The sequence below is a fragment of the Cheilinus undulatus genome, linkage group 17, assembly GCF_018320785.1.
Source record: "Cheilinus undulatus linkage group 17, ASM1832078v1, whole genome shotgun sequence".
Taxonomy (NCBI): domain Eukaryota; kingdom Metazoa; phylum Chordata; class Actinopteri; order Labriformes; family Labridae; genus Cheilinus; species Cheilinus undulatus.
In genome coordinates this window covers 30,734,056-30,757,940 of record NC_054881.1, presented here as the reverse complement: position 1 = coordinate 30,757,940, position 23,885 = coordinate 30,734,056, and the positions used below count along the sequence as shown (strand labels likewise).

At 38.3% G+C, this 23,885-nt stretch overlaps 2 protein-coding genes across 3 annotated transcripts; one reads left to right on the top strand and one right to left on the bottom strand.

Annotated features, from left to right (window-relative positions):
• Positions 1-326: 326 nt before the first annotated feature.
• On the bottom strand, positions 327-12,236 carry LOC121524633 (bromodomain-containing protein 3-like). Of its 2 annotated transcripts, XM_041810054.1 has the most exons (12): positions 12,146-12,236; positions 11,939-12,039; positions 10,274-10,469; positions 9,875-10,012; positions 9,664-9,799; positions 3,977-4,068; positions 3,579-3,869; positions 3,363-3,491; positions 3,083-3,250; positions 993-1,117; positions 628-902; positions 327-535 (listed from the first exon to the last, which is right to left on the bottom strand). In XM_041810054.1, the coding sequence occupies exons 3-12, from the start codon at positions 10,460-10,462 to the stop codon at positions 435-437; spliced, it is 1,644 nt and encodes a 547-aa protein (XP_041665988.1). In that variant the 5' UTR covers positions 10,463-10,469; positions 11,939-12,039; positions 12,146-12,236; the 3' UTR covers positions 327-434. The 2 variants fall into 2 exon arrangements, with proteins under 2 accessions (XP_041665988.1, XP_041665989.1); XM_041810055.1 differs by lacking the exon at positions 12,146-12,236 and having other exon boundaries at positions 11,939-12,134.
• A 252-nt stretch (positions 12,237-12,488) lies between these two features.
• Positions 12,489-21,797, top strand: LOC121524743 (WD repeat-containing protein 5). The gene is made up of 14 exons (XM_041810231.1): positions 12,489-12,644; positions 13,374-13,483; positions 14,314-14,422; positions 14,834-14,907; positions 15,362-15,451; positions 15,703-15,792; positions 15,895-15,978; positions 16,064-16,119; positions 18,741-18,787; positions 18,993-19,068; positions 19,292-19,325; positions 19,720-19,794; positions 20,344-20,431; positions 20,658-21,797. Exons 2-14 carry the CDS (start codon positions 13,406-13,408, stop codon positions 20,756-20,758), a joined length of 1,002 nt encoding a protein of 333 aa, XP_041666165.1. The 5' UTR covers positions 12,489-12,644; positions 13,374-13,405; the 3' UTR covers positions 20,759-21,797.
• The last annotated feature ends 2,088 nt before the right edge of the window (positions 21,798-23,885 follow it).

Here is a 23,885-nt window from a genome sequence, read left to right as displayed (position 1 = left end):
CACAAAATCATCAATAAAATTTGAGATTATTATTTGCAAAATGTCTCCACTCCTTACAGTTATAGCTGTATAGTTCAACAGCAGGAGGTTTTAAAGAATACACCATCATCTCTTTGATTCCTGTGAAAAAGACCTTTGCTGTAATTAAATGGGATGAAGAAAAAAATGGCAGAGACAGGATATTGTTTGAGACTCAGATGCTATGAAATATGTCACAGTCCTAGAAGCATGCCGGCAGCTATACTGAGATTTCTAGTGCCTGATAAGAAACACCACAGGCGGATATTACGATTTAGGACACAGAGAAAAGACACTGAATACAAGAACAGCTTAACAGAAGTTTAATCCTTCACATAAAAAAGGAACAAATAAAAAAATAAAGTGTTGAATATATTTTTTAAGTAACAAACAATAAAATAAATATGTTAATTATCTCACAAGTCATGGTCTTCTGAAGTGGAGTCACTGGGGCTGCTGCTGTTTGAACTTGAAGAACTTCTGCAGCCGGTGCTGTGAGACACTGCTCTGCTTTTCTCTAATGAAGGGAGGTAAAATAAGTATCATCAACAGTTCAATCTAGATGCGAAATCACTGAAAAAAAAGAAGACAACTAAATCTTATACTCACTTTTGAATTTCTTAAACCTCTTAAGGAGACAAGCCTTCACATACTGCTGCAGCTCGCGCAGAGTGGCCGTCTTCAGCGTCTCAAAGTCTATCTCAAACTCTTCTGGGTTGGAGTCACACATTGAAGGCTCAAGTGTTTGAATGATCTGGACCACACGGCCAAGCTTCATGCCAGGTAAACGGTTAATGTCTAGGCTCAGCTGGTGCTTCTCTTCATATGTGAGTGCCATAGTTTCATCATCTGTATCCCAGTCTGTAGTACTCTTCCACACCTGCCTGAAATGTAAGAAACACCTCAACAAATGTCTCCATGACAAAAAGGACCACGCTTTAAGTATAGCTATTTGGTTATTTTAAATCTCCTACCTGGATCTTTTTGGATTTCTTTTGTTCTGTCGGCATTCCTCTTTCTTGTCCTTTTCTTTGCCCCTCTTTTGTTTGATCCCGGGGACTTCTGTCAGTGCTGCTAGCTGTTCATTAGCTGCTTTGAGCTTGGTAGAGTATAAATAGAAATGGTTGTTTGGTTACAACAGTAGTATAAAAATGACGAGTGCCAAAAAGAATTGCAACACAAAATAAAATAAAAAATAGGGAAAGTACAATGGTAATTGTAGACAACAGACCTTGGCATACAGGTGTATCTAAAAAAAATACAATACCATGTAAAAGTTCTTATTTTCCTGTAATTTACTTTAGAAAGTTAAATTTCTGTAATTTCTACATTCCTTCACAGAAAAGTAAAAATTCCAAGACTTTTTTGTTTTGTTTTTATCTTGATGATTGCAGCTTACAGCTCATGAAAATAAAAAATCACTACTGCAAAAAAAATATATATATATATATATATTTGGAAAAGTCTAATTTGCAAAGGTTTCTTGAGCCTTCACTCCCTCACTCTGATCCAGTACACACAACTGCAATCATGGAGAAGACTGCTAACCTTGCAAATGTCCACTATATGATTACTGGCACCCTTCACAAGGAGGGGAAGTCACATATGGTCATTGCTGAAAGGGCAGGCTGTTCTCAGAAGCTGTATCAAACCATATTCATAGAAAGTTGACCAGAAGGAAAAAGTGTGAAAAGTCAGACAAGCAACAGGATGAGCTCAGCCTTCAGAGGATTGTAAAACAAAACAAATTCAAGAACTTAGGAGAGCTTCAGACTGAATAGACTGAGGCTGGAGTCAGTGGATCAAGAGGCATCACACATAGGCGGGTCCAGGAACTGGGCTGAAAGTGTTGTGTTCCTATGGCCCTGCTCTGTGAGTGTGGCTTGGCTTGGCTTGGCTTGGCTCTGCATGGCTTTGCTCGGCCAAACTGGTGATGGAAAACTAAATCAGCATGGCTTGGTTTGGCTCTGCATGGCCAACAGTCGTAATGGAAAAGCCCCACAGCAGTGCCACGTTGAATAGATATTTAGACAAAAAGGAGCTCCAACCAATTACTGAGTGCATAAATGAGCATTATTTTCCAGAAGATCAATATTTCTGTATTTTAAATTGGTTTTGCACTAATGTTTTGCTATATGGTGATATTTATAAATAGTTTTTTTGTCAGCTATGAGCCCTAATCATCAGCATTAAAACAAAAAATATCTGCCATTCTTTATTGTTGAATCTGGTGTCTCTCTTTTTCCTCTTGACATTTCCCCAGAGGTTCTCTATGGGGTTCAGGTCAGGCCAGTTGTCTGGCCAGTCAAACACAGTAACACCATGGTCAGCAAACCAGTTTCTTTTAGTTTTGGCTTCACAGTAGGCAGGTGCCAAGTCCTGCTGGAAAAGGAAATCAGTATCTCCATAAAGCTTCTCAGCAGACAGAAGCATGAAGTGCTCTAAAATCTCCTGGTAAATGGCTGACAGAACTTACTCTGGACTCGATAAAACAAAGTGGACCAACATCAGCAGATGACATGGCGTCCCAAACAAACATTGACCTTGGCAACTGAAAACACTGGACTTCAAGCACCTTGGACTGCGCCTCTCTAATTATCTTCTAGACTCTGGGTCCTTGATTTCCTGATGAAATTCAAAATGTACTTTCATCTGAATAAAGGACGTTGGACCACTAAGCAATGGTCCAGTTTGTTTTCTCCTTAGCCCAGGCTTACCCTCCTCATGAAGGGTGTCTGTGATTGTCCTCTGGACAAAAGTCAGGTCAGCGGTCTTCCCTATGATTGCAGTTGTGTGTACTGAGAAGGGTGAAAGAATGAAGGCTCAGGGAACCTTTACAAATTAGACTTAGTGGAGATAGTGGATTTTTGATTTGTGTGAACAGTAGGATGTTATCATTAAGATCAAAACAACAACAACAAAAAAAAAGTCTTGAAATATTTCCCTATGCATGAGATGAATCTACAATTTATGAAAGTTTAACTTTTTGAAGTAAATCATGGGAAAAAACAACGCTTACAGAAGATTCTAATTTTTTTAGATGCACCTTTATGTATGAACTCACTTGTTCTTGCAACTGAGCAATTCTGGTGGTCTGCTCTTCTTCTGTGTAAGATTTGTCCAAGTTGGTGGAGCTGTTGACATCTATACTGCTAAAACCCGTGGCCTTCACCGGTGATCCCAACGCTACTGGCTCATCTGGCAGCTTTGCAAACCTGTTCTCAAACACAGCCTGAAATGGACACATGCAGCTCAAAAATAGAGGCATCAAGTGAAACAGAAAACTGAACTTAAGAGAAATTACATTCTTAAAGTCTTTTTAATAAGTTTCATTCAAAGTTTACCTGAAGTTTTCTGGCCATGACAACGACCACATTGTCTGGAGGGTTGTATTTGTAGCAGTTGGAAAAGATTAACCTTACGTCAGCTGCGAAGCTTTGTGCATCCTCGTATTCTCCTCTATTCATCTTTTTCTGGAATTGAAAAAGAAACCATGATAACCTCTATTATGATGAAAAGATAACCGAATAAAGAAACACTTGTGAACATAGTGCTCATACTTGAATAGTTCTGAGATCCATGGGGTATTTGATGATCTGTTGGTAATCGCTTAGTTCCAGAGCTTCAGCGTCGACAGGTGAGTAGAAAGGCCAGGCGTAGGCTTGGTGTCTCCTTGACAGCAGCTCTTTCAGGATAACATTGCAGTACTTAAGCTGTATGCCTTCTTGTGGTAGCTCCTTTACTTTTAAGTCCCTCTGATGTTTCCTCTTGCTTTCTGACAAATCACTCACATCAGTTACTGCTGCTGAGGAGGAATCTGAGGCACTCCTTTTCCTTTTCACTCCTCCTTTCTTTATTGACAGAAAAAAAAAGTCATCACCGTTATTCATTTCCTCACGGTATGTAAAAACACCATGGTGGGGGTGGAGGGTAGTTCAAGACACGGTTATGGACTCACTTTTGTCATGGACTGCTGTGGTCCGGTTGTGTTGCTGAGGAACGGTTGAGTAGAAGGTGAAGAATGTGTGGGCACAGTGTCGCCCTGTTTATCTTGATACAAGGACACAAAATAAAACAGGGGAATAAGACAAGATATACAAACTGCAGTGTAAGCAGGAGTATCATTTATATTATGGGTGACCTTCTACCAGATGCACAGGATCATACAGAACAGCACAACTCTTGTAGATGCTTTGTGTTTAATACAGAAGGCATTTTGATTCCAACCCTTAAGGATGACAAAAAACTAAAAGGGAGGACATTTTACTTCTTCTACTTGCATACTGGTCTTAGAAAAACCTCAGAGGCATCTGAGGTTTAATAAAAACAAAGACAATGCAACAAGCTGGGCCTTGGAATAGCACTCACTTCATACAGTCTATCAAACACAAGGATATTTCAAACACAGCCTTATTTCACCTTCGCAACATCGCAAAAAACAGGCACATATTATGTCAAAGCTAAGCAGAAAAACTTGCCTATGCTTTTATTACATCTTGATTGGACTACTGTAATTCTCTTTAATCTGGCTGTTCTCATAAAGACTCTTCAGCTGGTCCAAAACACTGCAGCACGTGTACTGACCAGAACTAAGAGCATATTACTCCTGTCTTAGCTTCTTGACATTGGCTCCCAATAAAAACTAGGATAGAATTTGAATTTCTTCACACTTGCAAAGCTCTTAACGGTCAGGCACCAACCTATCTTAAAGAGCTCATAGTGCTATATTATCCCTCTAGATCATTAGGTGTCCAAATTCTAGTTTAGGAGGTTGATCCTTTAGTTATTAGGCCCCTCTCCTTTAGAATCATCTACCTGTCAGAGTCTAAGAGGCAGACACTCTCTCTATCTTAAAAGGTCACCTATTATGCAAAATACAAATTTTCAGGCTTTTCTAGCAAAAATATGTGCCCCGGCCTGTCCACAATCCCCCCAAGAATGAGAAAAATCCTTTTCCTCAGCTCATCTCATTCTCCACGTTTCAGAAAATGCGTGCTGGAAACAAGCCATTCTCAGATTTTCCCCTCATGATGTCATGTGGGGAGTTAGCTCGCCCCCAGGCTTAGATGACCCCACAGCCACATCCATTTCCTGAGAGGGGTGGAGTCAGACAGCCCATTAACATTTAAGGCCACAAACACAGAAACAGCTTGTTCGGAGGAGGGCTGAAACAGAGGGGTATTTAGACATGCAAAAATCCAATACTGGAGTGTTTTTTTTTTTTTTTCAGCAACAGACTTCAAAGGCATGTTTTGGGGACCTCTGAGACCAATATAAACTTGTCTTAAAATGGTAAAATATTTGACCTTTAAGAGCTGGCTTAAGAGCTCCTCTTACAGGGCTGTACAGTGCGACATATATGTTGCAAATGCTACGAGAAAATTGGTCTGTGCTAAGAGGTTTTCACTCATCTCACAGGTGCTATGAAAAAGTGAGAGAGGTGTGTGCATGCCAGACATGCAGATAAGACTTTAGGTTTGACCCGTTGCCCCAAAAACTTAACTCCACTTTGATTTGAGATTTGAAATTCATGCCCAGTCCATTTATTTCTTATTTCTGGCACATTTTAGACTCAAGAGGAATGTTTTTCCCTCTCGCCACGGACAATCCTGTGTGTATGGAGCGAGCGGCCACACTACGCAATGATGAGAGAGTGGCCTGCTGCAGCTCTTACAGATGGGGCAGGCTCAGGGCATTCAGGTGTCATTATGTTGAAGAGGAGTGCTGCTATAATCCCAAGTTTTATTTTAAGGCATGTAGGCAAGACGATGTTAAAAACTAGCTTACTTCTCCATTAGCCTTGTCCTTTCCAGTTAGGCACAGACAGTTGCAGTGTTGGCTGTCAGTGAGAGGACAGAGCTCTCAGTCTGCGCTAACTTCTGATTAAAGAGTAATGTATAAAACGATGCATTTTTTTCTCCTCTAGTATCGTAGCTGCTGCTGTTTGGTTAACAAGCTAATATGCGTCTGAATATTATATCTGAGAGAGAGAGAGACTTGGTGATATTTTTTTTAATTATCCATTAAAAAAGGTCTACATGAGAACATAAAACTTTACTATATTTCTTAGTTTGACTAGGGATGCACAATATTGGGGTTTATACAGTATGGGGATATTTACAAATTAAATTTAGCTGATATCAATACCAATATATAAATGTAGTTTAGACCTAACACTTCAGTCCTTGAAACACAGCTTAAGGTTGAACAAAGAAACATACTTCAGTCTGTAGAACACGCTGAAGTTTAAGTAAATAGGATGAACACAGAAAAAGACTTCAGCTGTCTGCTGAACCTGCCAAAAGTAAAAAAAATGAATACAAACAAAATGATTCCAGCAGCAAATGGCAGCACAAACTGAGCTCATTTGCTCTTCTGTCTGATCTCAAAGTCTGATTTCTAAATCATACTGCGCTACTCATCTTTATGCACCCCACTTCTGTAAAGTTAGTCAGCTTCCAGCAGTTTGCTCTTGTTATGTGTCTGAATGTGGAGATGAACCATCAGCGTCTCTGTTCTTTGTGATTTGCTGTTTGCTTTGGTGGACATTAATAAGAGCTGTGATTTCGGCTGTTTTGGTTTTGTTTTTCAAGTACATTCATTTACTTAGCATATATTTTTGTTACATGTTTGTTTTAGAGATGTAACAAACATACTGTGCTACAGGTTTTTGTTCCGTGCTACAAGAATGTCAACCTCTGTAGCACCAGCGCTATGGGCAAAAAAAGTTAACGTACAGCCCTGTCTTAGAGAAAGCTTATAGTTAGGGCTGGCTCAGACCTGGGCCAGCCCTTAGTTAGTAATGCTGCCATAGGTTTAGACTGCTGGAGGGTCATATTTAATTCTTCTGTTTCCTGTCAATCATGTTTGTTATTGCTAATTCCTCACATACTGCCACCATCATTATTGATGTTCTAGCCATGTCCACAAAATGGGAGATAGGTTTATAGCTACAACTGCCCAAAATTTGTCTTTCATTTTATTGTTTTGTTGTTTCTCCTGTCCCTCTTCTCTTCCTGCTTTTCTCCCACCCGTCCTCCCACCCCAGCGCAGCTTTGGCAGAAGGCTATCAATGTGGGTATGGTTCTGCTTGAGACTCCTGCCTCTTAAGTGTAGGTTTTTCTTGCCACTGTAACAAGCTGGCGTAGCCATTCTCAATCTTTCCTGCAGTTAATGTCCTCTGCTACTGGTGAATGTGGTTACTCAGTACTCAGGTCAACATGCATGTTTAAATTGACAAAGTCCATATATGTTATCTAATTTTTATCTACTAGTTCAAAACACTGTCAAACCATGCCACACTACAAGATACTATCAGGAGTGGTTTACATCATGGCAGTAGAGCCAGGAGAGAAAGTGAAATAACTGGATCAACAGCCAGCCTATGGCTGCAGCCCTGGATAGTAGTGGGTGGCTGCTTTACAGCTTGTACATAATGTTTACCAAACAAGAAGAAACACATTAGTAATGTGTTTAACCAATAAGTATTTCTGGTGCCAACAAACAAGGAACCGTTGTAACATTTAAACATTTAGTCTACTTAACAATTACAATGACAGTAATTTAATTTTTTTTTGTACTAAAAATTACAAGCACACTGTCTGAAATGGGAATGTTTTAAGGGAGGTTTCCAATGTATTTGTACTATTTCAACAGTGTCACTGTCTTTGTTCTCTGTCTTTTTGTAAGACTGCAAAAGAAGGCCTAATTATAATGACATGATATTTGAGTTGACCACCACCTTAACTGTTGGATAAAAGCCCAAAGAGTTTAATAAAACTTTCCAAAAACTACTCATGCCTGTGAAAAATAGTGTTTTTCATCTTAGTCATATGATGACTACGATGAAGCAGGATCAGTTTGTAATACACTCTCTGTTTCTGACTTTGTTAGAACAGCAAGTTTCTTCTGTAGTGTCAGGTCACAGGATGCCAACATCACACTTGTGCAGAGGCGTTACATTTTCAATTAAGTCTGTTTCTATGTGTGTTATCTGAGATTCTGGGACTTCTGGTTCAGCATATTTTGACTACTGAAGGCTCTTTTTGGGAAGTGATCAACCATATGACAACCTCTAAAGACATCACTGACGCAGCAGTGGGAGCAAATTGGGGTGTCTTGCCCAGATACACATCAACGTGACTGCAGGAGCTGAAGATCGAACCCACGACCTTCTGACTCCACAGTAGCCTCTGCAGGCTGACATAACAAGAACACCAGAATGACCAGTACAGTCTCTTACGTCTGTGGTTCCCAACCTTTTTTCCCTTGGGCCCCCCTATCTTTTTCTGAGTAAAGCTAAGACCCTCCCAGGAACCACTTGGGAAAAGTAAACATCAATTTTTTTCATTGGTGAAATCCCAACATAATAGGTCTATACACTAACCTGACATGCCAGATGGATTTGTTTCACACATCCATCTGGAAAACCTTTGATATACAGCGATTGGGAAAGGGCAGAGCCTTTGAAAAAAAACTCAGAGGGTGATTGGATGAACGTTCAGTCATCTTTATATCTTAACGGGCCAATCAGAGCAACACAACATGTGACGTAGCCGCTGCTACCGAGCTGCGCCCCTACCGAAGGAGTAAACTCCACGAACCATGGCGACTGTAGACATGACTTTTGCCATCTTTGAAAAGAAAACAGCTCACTGCTGTTCTTTGTTCTTCTTTTAACCAAGAAATGCTGTCAAGTTCTGATAAAACTGGCGTTTTAGTAGCATCCATGCTAATATCTTCCACCATAATGGCACTGGCCTCTTGTTGCTGCTAAACGACTCTGCCACACCCAAAAGTACTTCCCCTCATCGCTGATTGGTCCTGTCACTTTCTAACTGAGCCCAAATGGTTCAGACAGGAGCTTTGCATGATGGATTCACCAGTTAGAAACATGGAAACGGGCGTATCCATCTGCTTTGCAAAGTTACCTATGCAAACCTGGTCTTGACAAAAGATCTATGTATAAACTATCCATTATTACGAGAGTGTATTACAACAATGCTAGGAAAAAACTTGGAATTCTCAAGTTTAAAATGTTGTTAATGTACAGAAAAACAATCTTCAAAGATCATAAATGTCTGTGAACCAAAAATATATATATTCTTTTAAGATTAGAAATTGCAAAAGTTGAAAATCCACCAGTGTTTTCAGTTTGGTTTCTTGGAAATTTTGACTTTATACTGTTGTAAACTTAAAATCTTAAAAATTGTAAATCCTTGAGTTTCTGATGTCAAAGTTTAAGAGGTAAAAATCTCACTCGAAATGTTACGTTTTTTTCCCCATAAATTTCCAAATTTTCAAACCGAGTTTGTTTACTTGTACATATACAACTTTATAATCTCAATAATTCAGATTCCCCTCTCCCAAATTTGTTTTTGACTTTTAGCTTAAAATTAATTTTCTCTTAACTTTTTAAGCTTTTACGTTGGCCCTAATGCTGTTGAACATTATACTTCTAATCATGATTTTCAAAGAATAAATGTACATCTTATTTCAACAACCTAAAAGCAGACAGGGTCCCGAGCCCCTCTTAACCCAATCCAGCATACACACAACCTTGGTATCACCTCACGCGCCTTACTGCTGCCATACATAAATGATGTAACCTTCAACTGTTCCACTTCAGTGATGTTAATTCTTTACCTGGAGGCCTACGTTTTTTGCCTTTCTCCTTGGCTGCATGAGGAAAAATCTCCACCTCCCGCTGGGGCATCAAGGCAACTTTCTGCAAAAAGACCTTTTCCAAGGCGAGGGCCATCAGAACTATGTCATCTGTCGGCTAAAACAAAGAGAGTAGGTCAGGTTAAAGCAAGACAAACCAGTCCGTAAAGCATTTAATTACAGAGCTCCTAACCTTGTTATAGATGTAGCAGTTGGTGAACATGATGTTGAGGTCTTGCATGCATTCACTTGCACTCCAGTAGTAGTTGTTCTCAAGGCGTTTCTTGATGGTTCCCAGGTCCATGGGAGATTTTATAATCGTGTGATAATCCTGATGAAAAAAACGGGCTAACATTTCAGATGAATAAGGTCCGGCTTAATAATTATTCGAAAGGTTCTGTCAATGTCTGATTAATCAAGAATTGTTTATTAGTGTTTAAGTCCATCCTTTTAAAACTGACACAGAGCTAATTGGATTTTCTTTGAAATAATGTAATTTAATTTGATATCAATACATTTTGCAAATTGTATTTATTCTTCTTAGTTTACAGAACATACACAACATACACAACAAACACAACAAACAACTCACTGGTAGTTTAAGAGCAACTGCGTCAACTGGTTTGTGAAAAGGCCAGGCGAAGTGGTGCCGCCACAGGGATTTGAGCACGACATTCTGCATGAACTTCAGCTGGTTGGTCCTTCGACCTGGTGTTTTAGAGTTGGTCACCTCAGGAGGGGGAGGATTGACAAGTGGTGGAGGGTCATTGTTTGCTGACATGCTGCAGCTGGAACAGAAGGGTTGTTGTAAAAATTAAGAACAAAAAAAAAGTTTCTGGGAATTCAAGATTTTCTTTGCCTGCTATTACAAGGGTATAATCAAAGTACTTTGTAGGGATGCAGGACTTTTTTTTATGAAGCTCATACTTTCAAATTAATATGAATGATCTTAGTCAAACATGTTTACACAGTAGCTCTCTCGGGCAATCCTGAAAAGTGCTTGTAATGAGCAGCAGTAGTTTAGACCTAAAACTTGAAACCCAAGACACCAGTTTAAAATTTAAGAACTGAGGAGGAAAAGGCCGTTTAGGTAGGTCTATTGAAGTGTTACTCAACCAAATATCAAAGTGGTGAAAAATACCTTTGCAAGAGCCAAAATCTAAACCTGGGGGTGAGGCCTGACGTCAGGGTACCCCTGAAGGGGATTATCTTGAAACTCTTGATTTTTGATCCTTGAAAATCACTACATCATGACAATTATTATTTCTTTCTAAAGTGGCCCTTATATGGTGTCATAATAATGGATACTTTATTCATAGATCTTTTGTCAAGAACAAGTGAGTAGGCCTACTATACAGGGGTGTTCTCAGAAAACAATTCAAATAAAATTGATGTTTAATTTTTCTAAAGGTCCTCTGGGGGCTTAGCCACTACTCTAATGTTTCTGCTTTTAGTTACAGCAACCTTTTTCCTATGAGCCCCCTAACTTGTATTGTAGGGGAGCTGAGGATCCCTGGGACCCACACAAACAAAAGGTGATACATAAATGTCAAAAATTACCATCGAATTTTAAAGTTTTCATTGTTCAGATCTATATAAAATAGCCCCAAACAAAGGTTCTCTTATCAAGAGGCCTTTGCACGAACGATTCATAAGTATTTCATCATGATTTTAGTTAGTATGACTGAATCTAATATTTGCAACCTCAAAGCAGACAGCGCCTCACGCCCCCATTGAAATCTCTGGCGTCCCCCAAGGGGGTCACGGACTCCAGGTTGGGAACCAACGCCCTAGAGCATGCAGCTTCATTGACAGAACATCAGAGGCAATATACATTTAGTAAATTCAAATGTTGTAAACTATAAACATTTCTTCCACTATATTGTTCACAAGTTACCATGTATTTATTCTCTTTAGCTAACCTGGAAGTCGGTGGACATGACTTGTAAAACTCTCATAAAGAGCAACAGGCCAATTTATGTTCAAGTGGAAGCTAAGCTGCTAGACAATGGTTAATATTTGAGAGATAACTTTCCCCAATATCCCAATACTGGTGTGTTAGCTTGTCATTACCGAACAACATTAGCATAAAAAAAGAAACGTGGCGATATAACACGTCCACATCACAAAATAATACTAGTTAGCGCACAATACTGCTTTAACCATAAGAACGTCGGATACAAAGTGTACTTTTGAGAGTTATTTTCTTGGATGATACAAAATCAAACATGTTTCCCTCAAAGACTTGACGACCTACCTTGCAGCTAATCGTTATCTGCATAAATTACGACGTGATTGAGCTGTTTCCCCGTAGACGACGAGGTATTCACTGTTTACAAGACGTCGAGAAGGGAAGGGCTACGGAAAACACAAAGTAAATAGTTTAATTTAAAAGGGACGTCGAGACAGATGGTACAAAGCTTAAATTCGGAGGAAACTTAAGCAAGAAAAGACCACCATTAACCTGTGTGCTTGGTAAAACAAAACTTCCACAGTGTAAACTTTCTTAGCGCTAACAGCGTTTTCACTCCCATGTACCTCAGCGGTCAAACAAGGTAGACACTGCCATCTACTGTGCTGGAGTGCATATATTTATACCAATATATTCAATAAAAATGTTCGTAGTAAATATAAGAAGAAGTCTTTACATTTTATATTATTATATTTTAAACAGTTTTCGGCAACCTTAACCAGGAAACCAACAAAAAAGATTCAGAGGTGACAAGCTATTTTGCTTTTTACACTGATTGTCCCTTAATAGTTTCCGTCGCCTGTTAGGGTAATGCGCATGCGCAAAGGAGCACTACCACACCACATTCCCCGCTTCTCTCTCAGCCTGAAAATCCAGACGCAAGTCAATTCATTCATGCGTTTTCCGTGATCATTTGTGGAATTTCACGGTGATTTTTTTCTTGCAGACGCCGAGCAGCATCAGTCTGACCGCGACGCTGCGTTTATTTCTCGTAAGTATCGGTTTATGAATGTTTTTTTATTGTTTGAATGGAGCCCCTCTCCATGGCAGCTTAGCCAATTTGTCAACAGCATCAGTGCTACATGATCAGACTGCCATTAGCTCTTGGATAGAAAGAGTGAAATAAAGAACTTAAAACACGGTCAGATTGTTCTCTGCAGTTGTCACGCTTTATGGTTTTACTGTGGAATTAAATATCTAGTTACGGTAGAAGGAAAACCTCTGTTATTATAGAATTCCCCAATTAAGGCCCTTTGTTTCTTTTCCCACTTCTCTTGTAATTGTATTTTAACTAGAGTAAATGTGAATTTATGAATTACTTGTGCATACTGGTGCTATAAAAGTGACGGGATGTTATATTTGCATGAACATTTATTAACCTTAACGCGACCAGTAAACGTCTGCTAAGCTAACTGCTACGTATGCTGAATAAGCTAAGGGCTAGATATGTAGTTAAAGGAGAAAAGGGTAAGCAGTGTTTGGCCTTTATTGAGATAAGTTTTAAATTAGCGAGGAGAGGTTTCGTTTGCATGGCTGCATAGGTTTGAATTGTCTGTGTAAATAAAAACAATAAACATTGATTTTATTGGCGTAAAAATGGTATAAATAGAATAATTAACAGATGCTTGTATTTTGACACAACAGTATGTTTACGTCCTTGTCCCATTTGAGTAATGATAAATATTTTATCCCTGTTTTATTTATTTTTCTTCTGTGCCAGGAAGCTACCCAGTAGATGCTCTTTGCCTCACCATGGCAACGGAAGATAAGAAACCAGAGACGGACACCAAACCTCCAGTTGTACCATCAGCATCTGCCAGTCAAAGCAAGGTTTGGATTTTTGGTGTTTTTCATTGCAGTTATTTATTTGCTGAATGAGAAAATCTTGGGTTTATTTTGTATTTAATGCCTTTTTATCAATGTTTCTTTAGTTCTATAATATTAAGATGACATTTCATTATTTATTTTGATCTATTTAACCAGGAAAGCCTAATTGGGATACAAGAGTGTGCTGGCTAAGGCAGGCAGTAGCACAATCAACAGATTTACAGACCCACATCAACCTATCCAAAGTCACAGAGCGCAAAGCCTTTAGTCAAAAACATCTACAACCTGATGCATCTTCCTCCAACACCTTCAGTCTGCTTTTGAAAAAAAAAAAAGTCAAAGAGACCATTTCCCCCAGACACAAAGTCTCCTGTAGTAGATTCCAGGCTGCAGAAGCAGCATACCTGAAACTCTTTTTTACCCATTTCAAGATGGACTTTGTTGACAGAGAGCAAAATATGACTTGTGACTGAGTCACAGAGAGAAGTCTGATGTAAGCAGATTTATAATAGTCTTATTAATAAGGACATGCCTATGGTTTTGCCAATGAGTGGTCAAAGAAGGCCACCTGATTCAGCCATACAGGGTAGAATGATGGTTTAAAGACTTAAATTTATTATAAAACTCAGTGCCCTATTAAGGCGTTGAGAAGATACATGCATATGTAAAACAACCATATTCAGTCAGAGGCACAAAAGTCACAGAAACAAACAAAACCCAGCTGAAATGTTTCACTTCTTTACACAATGCTCAACAAGAAACTAAAAAGGTCAATGAATCATCCATCAAGAATTCAGCGCAGGCATTGATGTCATGTTTTGTTTTATTTACAGTCTGCACCTGCTAAGCCAAACTACAGCTTGAAGTTCACATTAGCAGGCCACACAAAGGCTGTCTCCTCTGTCAAATTCAGCCCGAGTGGAGAATGGCTCGCCAGCTCATGTGAGTGTTTTGCATTTTAACCATTATTTCTCTCAGTGCATTTAGACACATTGAATTATGGCTGCTACTAATAATTGTTTATAATCTATTAATATGCCAATGTTATTTGTTTTAACTGTTAAGAAAAGATGCAGATGGTGACATTCTCAATCTCTGAGTCCTAGATCATGGGTCAAGCACAACTCCTTTGTCTGTCAAAACACTTCTTTGATATCCTGTCGTAATGAAAAAGAGTAACTTGGTTACTTGAGTTAGTGATTGTTCTGCCTTTGTGGCAACAAGTTAGTGATCTTTTCTGTAAAATTTGAACCTGTTTTACAGAGAGTGACCAAGAATCACAAGGACTGTGGCAAAAAGGGTAATGCTTATGGGTGTTTTATGTTTTTGTTTTTGTTTTTTGTTTTTTTACAGCTGCTGATAAACTCATCAAAATCTGGGGGGCATATGATGGCAAGTTTGAGAAAACAATCTCTGGACACAAACTTGTGAGTTTGAAATTGTCTTTCATCTTCAGTGCTACTGTGATTCTGCTTTGTACTGTGCTTAGATTGATACATTTTAACCCCTATTTAGTAGCGCTGTCTGAAGCTGTGATATTTACATCTCCATGTTGTTTTACCTTCACTATGAACATTAAAGACGGCATGTAGGGGGTGAGGTGATCCCCCTCTGTTCCATCTTTGCAGGTAGAAACAGAGGCATTACAGAGGAGAAAACAGGTTCAGTAGCAGAGCACAGCAGTGTTTGTGTGTGCCAGTTTCTGATTTTGTGTGAACGCGGTAGGAGCTCCCCCTGTGCCATTCTCTCTTGTCATCCTGCAATACCAAAATGCTCTGTGAATTGGCAGAAGGGGACACAGTATCACACTGTGGCTTTGTCAGTATGAAACGCACTATGAAAACACCCCAGTTTTCCTAATTATGCACTTTGAATCTGCAGGGTATATCTGATGTGGCCTGGTCCTCAGACTCCAACCTCCTGGTGTCTGCATCTGATGACAAAACCCTTAAGATCTGGGATGTCAACTCGGTAAGAAAGAGGAACAACTTTGCATAATTGCACCACTTTAATTTTGATTATGTCATTTGCACAAAAAATGTGACTTATATTGCACTGACTTTTTAATTTATTGGTATGAGCAAATCACAGGATGTACAAGCATATATATAAAGTTTATCCCTGATCACTTTTAGAATTCATATCTGTTGTTGTAAATGTGCTTAGAATAGTGTTTTGTATGAGAAAATCTTAGATTTCAACTTTGTTTTTCCTCATTTCAGGGGAAATGCCTAAAAACGTTGAAAGGTCACAGTAACTATGTATTCTGCTGCAACTTCAACCCCCAGTCCAATCTTATCGTTTCAGGATCGGTGAGTAATATGCTATCAGCTGTAGAGAAAACAAATCCTGTCAGAGAAAAATAAAGGTGTCTTCATAGACTAATAGCTTGTTCTGTTTCTTTTAACTCCTAGTTTGATGAGAGTGTTCGGATATGGGATGTGAAGACTGGGAAATGTTTGAAAACATTGCCAGCTCACTCTGACCCTGTTTCAGCTGTGAGTATGTTGTTTTTTTTGTCTAAATTTGTGTCAGATGATTGTACTTTACTTCATGTTTTTAATGATCTGTCTGGGCTTGCAGGTTCATTTCAACAGAGATGGCTCCCTGATTGTGTCCAGTAGTTATGACGGCCTTTGGTGAGAAAAGACTATTATTCTTTATCTTTTTGCATGTGCTCATCTAATTCTCCAGTTACTATTTTGTAGCAATAGCATATTCTTCCTGAGGAGTATCTGATTTTTACAGTGACAGTTTCTCATTAGTTTACTATGACTCATTCAGTTTAGGAGGAAATGTATCTTATTACTAATGATTGAGGGAATTAAAGCCATACGGGTATTGAGTTTTCACACTTTAGGATTTTGCAGGATGTCACAATACTTAAATAGTGGCACGCTGTTATTGAATCACCATTTCTATCAATACATGCACATGTTTCATTGCAAAAGTGTCAAGTGTATGTATTGTATTGTATTGTATTGTATTGAATGGGTGTGTGATGAGTTTGAAAAGTCACAGGATTTCTCGTTGAGAGGAAAACTGACCTGCGCTATCAATATGCCAGAGATATGCAAAGCAACAGCTACCGTAACAAAATACATTACTTAACAGGAAATGACAACGATCACAGAGATGCTGTGACACTTAAATCATAAGCTTAGCTGCTGGTGGCTGTGGCTTTTGTTCACATCAACCAATAGTGACTAAGACAGTCTGTGAGGCATAAGTATAAACAACATCAACACTGAAGAAGGGCTGGCCTTAGGCATCTAATTTCTAACCCATTTACTGCAAATTTAAATTGCCTTACTCAACTGGACTAACAAAAAAAGCTCAGGATATAATCAAAATCAAGCACTGTTTATTAAACACAGGATCAAAACATGGGTAAGTGATACAGAATAGGTTTGCAGAGTGTTGCTAACATCAGCAGTGCCAGCACCACTGGCCTTTGATGCTCTTAGCAAGTTAACATCCACAAATCTGTGTCAGATGTAGCTACACATTACACAGCCTAGGTGACACAGCCTACATACAACTTTCCTCCATTTTCTAGATCATCCATTCTATCCGATCACTGTGCTGGTTGCTATCAGGTAGCTGTGGTGCCCACCAGAGATGGGAATCTGCATAAGGACAGCATTTGACTGAGCTTTCAGGCCTGAATTCATCAAGAATATTAACCTCCTAAGACCCTGCATGTACATATGAGGACATTTAAAACTTTTGAGATAATATTCTGGAATGTCAATAGAACAAAATCTCCTAAAATCTTAAAGAAATTACTGAAGTAAGTTGTTTAATATGTTACGAGACTTTGCTGTGAAATTTTTAATGAATTTACAGGTTTGTTTGGATATTCTGTGGAATTTGCATGGAAATTTAGAAGTATTTTCATGGACGTTTTGTGGAAAATTTGCTTTGAAATCTTTTGGCATTTTCATGAGACTTTTGGAAAGCTTGTTTGGATTTTTAGGGGAATTTGGAAAATTTCAGGTGTTTTTCATGGAAATTTGGGGAAATTGTTTTTATTTATTTTACTTTTGGGGGGTGGTAGGTCCTGTAAATTTGTCAAGAATGTCATGGACATTTTACTTGGTAATTTGCTTGGATGTTTGGGGGGGGGGTCCGGGTTCATGGTGTTTTGGGGTGTGTACTTGTCCATTTTTGTAAATTTAATAAAATTCATTAGAAAATAATCAGGAACTTGCAGGGAAGTTGTTGAAATGTTAAGGCTTCATGATGAAGTTTCACTAAAACAAAGAAATTTTGGGGAACTTTTCAATTGCTACTTTGAAAAATATTTTTAAGAATGTTCACAGCATTTTTAGGTAATATCTTTGAAATTTTAGGGACTTTTTAGTGCATTTTGGGAGGGAAATCTTCTAAGAAATACAGAACTTTTAGTGGAAATGTTGCTCAGGCTTGGCCTTGACCAGTCCTTGTGGTCCATTAGCAAAATGACTCGCCCATCCCTTTCTCACTGACTTACACTATTTCTTACTGACTGAGGACCACCAAAAACTGACTAACACACAGCCAGAACGTCTGCTCTAAAACTGATCCAGTGCTGTATTTTCTGCAGAAACAGGCCCCTCAGGAGACATCGTCTTGGTCTAATTTAAAACCCCTCAGCTTTTGTAATAAGACACTGGCTAGTATTAACTAATCAGCCCTATAAATGCTGCCATATTTATATGTACAAAGAGAGCTCTGCTATTGTTGTAAACTCTTAAACTCAGAAAAGCAAATAAAGTATCTAATTTAAAGATTCTATGCTTTTAGAAGCATCATATATCTCTGCAGAAAACATGTTATGCAGTCAGTCAATATGGCTTTTGTAGACACAGTTGGGTTATCATAAAGTTTTTTCCCCCCAACATCAAAGCCAGCTTGTGTGGTTCTTTATAGTTCATTTTTTATACCTTTTTTTCCTTGTGTCTCAATGAGGCGAAGTCTTTCTTTCATAAAGGACTGAATGTTGCTGTTGCTGTTCCTCTTGACTGCCTGTACGAATTGTAGAACATGACATGTTCATGTAGCAGTGGACATTTCCTTTATGCATTACAAAAATCAAGAATTGAAAGTATGTGTTGTGATGACACCTATAAAAATGCAGCCAATGTGGATGACCATTAACTTCTTGATCCGGTGTGTCTACATATGTTCTCAGAATGTATTTTTGTTGACCCTGTTAGACAACACTGAAATATTGTTTTTCTTTGAAATTGATTGATTGTGTTTGTTTAACTTCTAGCCGAATCTGGGACACGGCATCAGGACAGTGTTTAAAGACACTCATAGGTAAGATTATGCTGTATACTGCTTTCAGGGTCCATTCAGCCTCATGGATGATGCTGCTTTTGGCAGATTATCCTGTTTTTAGTCATTGTTAAAGAGAAAATATAAATTATGTTTCTATCATTAAACCGGTAGAGCTGTAATACCTGAACATTCCCTAAAGACTCTGTATTTTGATACTATCTCTCCTGTTATTGTGTCCACTTAGACGATGACAACCCCCCTGTGTCATTTGTGAAGTTTTCCCCCAATGGGAAATACATCCTGGCTGCCACCTTGGACAAGTGAGTATGAAGAGAAATCAATGTTCTTCTCTGTTTTTAGAAGTTGGTTATTTTGTTTTGTACTTTCTCCAGCAGAGGGCAGTATGACATTAGTTTTTAATGGTAGCATTTTTATATAAATCCAGCAGATCAAATAAGTATGATTAAGGAAAATAGTTTTTCCTTTTTTTGTCCTTATAAAGTGTTTGAAAGGAATTTACAGTTATATTTGTTTACTTTTCAGCACACTAAAGCTGTGGGACTACAGCAAAGGAAAAGTAAGATATATATAAATTTTTAATTTTATGTTGAATGTTGATATTTTTCCTCTCCAGTGTCACTTTATTGCTGTTTTTGTTAGTAATAATGCAATGATTATAATATCAACATTAAATCCAGTATGAAAGTACATCTGCTGCTGTGGTTATATTTATAACTACTTGGGATTCTTGGTATTATTTGCATAATATCAGTTTAATAAGAAGATGATTGCTTAAAAAGTTAATTATCTGAAGCAGCAGCACTGAAACCTTATGGAAGTGTTTACAGCTGATAGAGCTGCTGTATAGATCAGAATACATATGGGCATAGTTAGTACAATTTGTTTTAAATTGGAAGTTTAAGCTCCATATGATGCCTAATAATTAACTTTTCCTTCTTCCAACATTTTAGTGCTTGAAAACATACACAGGCCACAAAAATGAGAAGTACTGCATATTTGCAAATTTCTCTGTCACTGGTGGAAAGGTAAGCACTGTTGTTTCTACTAGAACTGTTAATGATTTATGTAATAAATGTCATTTGAGCACGCTTTTCCTGAGTTTTTGTTTAAACCTCCTGCTTTACAGTACAGTGCCTTTTATGTTAATGTCCTTTTTTTGTTTTGTTTTGTTTTACTTTTTATATGCTTTGTTTTGGGTCCATTGCCATTCTGATGCCAAGATGTTTTCAATCTCTTTGGGAACAAAATAACTAGATAGTTGTGACTGGATATAACCACATTAAATTATAATGTCTCCCTACTTCTTTTTGACATTTCCTTTAAATTGCAGAGCATGAATTGTCATATTTACTATATATATTTCAGGAGTTACATGTAATCTGTTAATTATCTTGTATTGAGTTTCATGTGATTTATCTGACCTTTTAATCTTTTTTGAACTGTAAAACACTTTGCACCAGGTATGATCAGCAGGAAAAAAAAAAGAGTCCTTTTCCAGCTTTCCTGCGTTTAAAATATATACTAGCTGTAACGTAATGCTTTTACTCACCCCTGCATTGTCTCAACTCTCACAGTGGATCGTGTCAGGTTCTGAGGACAACATGGTTTATATCTGGAACCTGCAGACAAAGGAGATTGTGCAGAAACTCCAAGGCCACACAGGTACACAGACACTGGATCTTTTCTTTGTGTTTGAAAGCACAGGTCTTAAGAATAATCAAAGAGAGCAGAGAACCATATGGCTTATCAGTCTAACTTTAAAGAATAAGAAAAAAAAGGGAATTAATTTTCAAGATGGCTGTAGAAAGAAGCAATGTTCTGCAGCGATGAAAATAAAGCTTTCATGCTGTCTTTAGCGACCTTTCAATTTTCCCTGTCGTCTTTTCAGATGTCGTCATTTCGACCGCCTGCCATCCGACAGAGAACATCATCGCGTCTGCGGCTTTAGAAAATGACAAAACCATCAAGCTATGGAAAAGCGACTGCTAAGCCTTTTGGGATCTTTTGAGCCATTCATATTTCCTTTTTTTATATATATTTTTTTCTACATTTTCTTGTGAGAAAAGAGGACTTGTTTTCTAACAGAGAGCTCCTGCTGGGTGCGGAGGGCTTTTAGGTAATGAAATTCAGCAAGCAGAACCAAATAAGACCCATCAGGCACACGCAGTATCAAAAACCAAGTCAGTTCTGCAGTGGAGGTTTTCCTTTTGTCACGTCTGAGATATTCCATGTGTATTAATGTAACAGATAAAATTGTTGCTATCAGTACTCTGTTCTGGTGCTACAGTATTTCTAACACTGCATTAACCCAGCATCACTGCTTCATACCAGCTCCCACATATGCTTCTCTGGTTCTTTCATTAATTAAATGGTTGTTTGGCCTATCTAAAACATCTTAAGGCTTTAATTTGTCTGTTCGATAGTTTTAGTAGTTTCAGGGTCAAGAAGCTCTTCCCATCAAGATTTACCAGTAGCTTAAAGAGGAAAACGAAATATCCTTCAGTCTGTTGTATATTTAAATGGCATTTTCTAATGTTTTTGAACTGTCACAATGCCAGATATCAAATTTATTTGTCCTATAAGATGTATTATCTAATTTTGCATGCATTAAAGGAGAGACTGACAAGAATTTGAGGCTAAAGTAAGGAAATAAGTGAACAAAGCAAGGTATGAAATGATGCCAGAAGAACTTGAAAATTGAAGTGTCAAGTTGAAGTCTTATTGAGCACTGAATTAAGCCTGCCTTCCATCAAAATTGTCTTCAAGTATACAATGGTGACCAAATGCAGTTCTGTGTTGTAGGATTTTTGTACATATTATATTGACATGTATTGTGACTTGATTTTTTTTTTTTTTTTATAACTGTTTTTTATTTTTTTATGTTCTCCTCTGCTTGATTAGCTCATGTTGTGGTTCTGCACACAAAGCTGGCAGCAAATGTTCTCTCTAGTTACCCTGGATTTAGTGACGTCTATGTTTGCATTTCACAGCTTTCACCTGAAACTTAATAAAAAAAAACTTTTTTGTATGTCTAATGCTCTGGAGTCTTGATAACAGTAATTCAAGGGGCAGTATTTATAACACTCTCTAAATCCAGAGTTGCTCCAAGTGGTGAATGTCTGATTTTTTTCAGAACCATGACATTTTTTAAGAGCTTCCCTTCTAGTCAAGACTGGACCCTAGTAAAGATGAAATTATTCTCTAAGTATTTTAGCCCTTTAGAGAGCTCCTAAGATGAAAAACTGTATGCAGGGCTTTTAAGAGGATTTAAAGTGTCTCAAACACATGAAGGTGTAGAAACGTTAATCAAACATTAAAGAATGTTCTCACTGAATCATTTTGGGCTAAACAGAAGTGATTCATGCAGATTTTTCCTTTGAGTTCATCTAAATTTGGTTGACCCCACAGGTGTATCTTCTAAAGTGAGGAAGCTACTGTGCTAGAGGACATTTAGACATCTTTAAACAAACTTTTTCCTCAAAGTCCCCATCTCCATTTATATCTAAAAAAAATATTGAGGTTTCCCAGGACTCAAACAAACAAAAATGTGACACAGGATTCCTCCAGGATTTTCCTATATTTTGCTGTATCAATTTTACCCTCTGCCTTTTCAAGCCTTCCAGGGCCAGCTGCTGAGAAGCATCCCCACAGCATGGTGCTGCCTACACAGTGCTTCAGGGTGGGAATGGTGTGCTTGATTTAGGCATTTACACGTGTCCCATATTCCTATCATTTCTTGATGATGGGTTTAAAGAAACTCTGGGGGGATGTTCAGTGGTTTGGAATTTTTTTTGGTATCCATCCCCTGACTTATACTGTCCAATAACCTTTTCTTTGAGTTGCTTCGAGGTGTTCTTTTGTCTTCATGGTGTAATGATAGCCAGGAATTCTGATTAACCACTGACTGAACCCGCGACTTGCTAAATCACTTAAGTTTGAACACCTTGCTAGGAATTTTTAAGCTGAGAGAGGGACTTGGAGGATTCCTTGAATGTTTATGAATATAGGCTGTCAACACTAGGTTGTCAGAGCTGTAATTGCATTATCACTTATCTCTCCGCCTTTTTATAACTCTGAGAAACTCTAGAAGTCCTCCTCACTACTCCTAGCAATTTTCACCTAAGTACTCTTAAGGTCTAAAATACTTGGTGAATATGTTGCCTTAATCAGGATCTAGTTTTAACTTTAAGATTATTACAAAAAATCATATTTCTTAGTACCTTGCCACTAGGAGCAGCTCTTTGGGCTAATTGGCTAATTTATTATCATTCAGCTGTTTAAATCAGGGCATGAAAGATGTGAAATTAACCGATCTATCTAATAGAAATGTCAGCAAACAGTTGGCAGTGAGTCATATTTTTACATTTGAAACATCTTACATTATTTGAAGCTCTGGCAGCTGCAGTTGTAATGTGTGATGTGACCTGGAGCGTGTTTTGCAACTAGAGAAGCACCGATGCAGAAGTTATAAACATTGGTATCAGCCAGTATAAGCCCTTTTAGCAAACATTAGCCCATCAGCAAATAAAGCAGCATGAGCCAATGTTGGTAGCAGATGCTCATTTTTTGTGTTACATTGATTTATTGCTGCAATCTGGCACTAAACTGACCTGCATTCGTGGTCAAACTTGAACAGGAATATTGGCATTGTGGGAAACACCCAAAATAGGACTGAAAAACATCTGCATCAGCTAAATTATTTCAAAAAGTATCAGCCCTGATTTCCACAGTTGGTGCCGACCATTGTTAAAGGTACAGTGTGTAAAATTAGACATATTTGTGATATCTAACAGTCAGATTGCTATGCTCACCTCTGGTGGTAAGTGCAGCAACCAGTGAAATTTTAAAAATGTGTACCTCTTATTTGGTCCCTTTTGTGGAGCTGTAGGAACTTTCAAGTAGAAAAAGTCCAAGATGGTGGAGCCCGTGGCCACTCCCTGTGCATGAACAAAAGGCTTATCTGAAGTTAATAAAGATGAAACAGCTTTATAAAGTCAGGTGATTAAACACTAATTTAGACAGGCCTACTTACATTCCGCTTAATGCCTCTCTGCAAAATATTATACACTGTACCTTTAAGGAATTTGGGGTGGCCAATCAGATTTGACGGGGACCC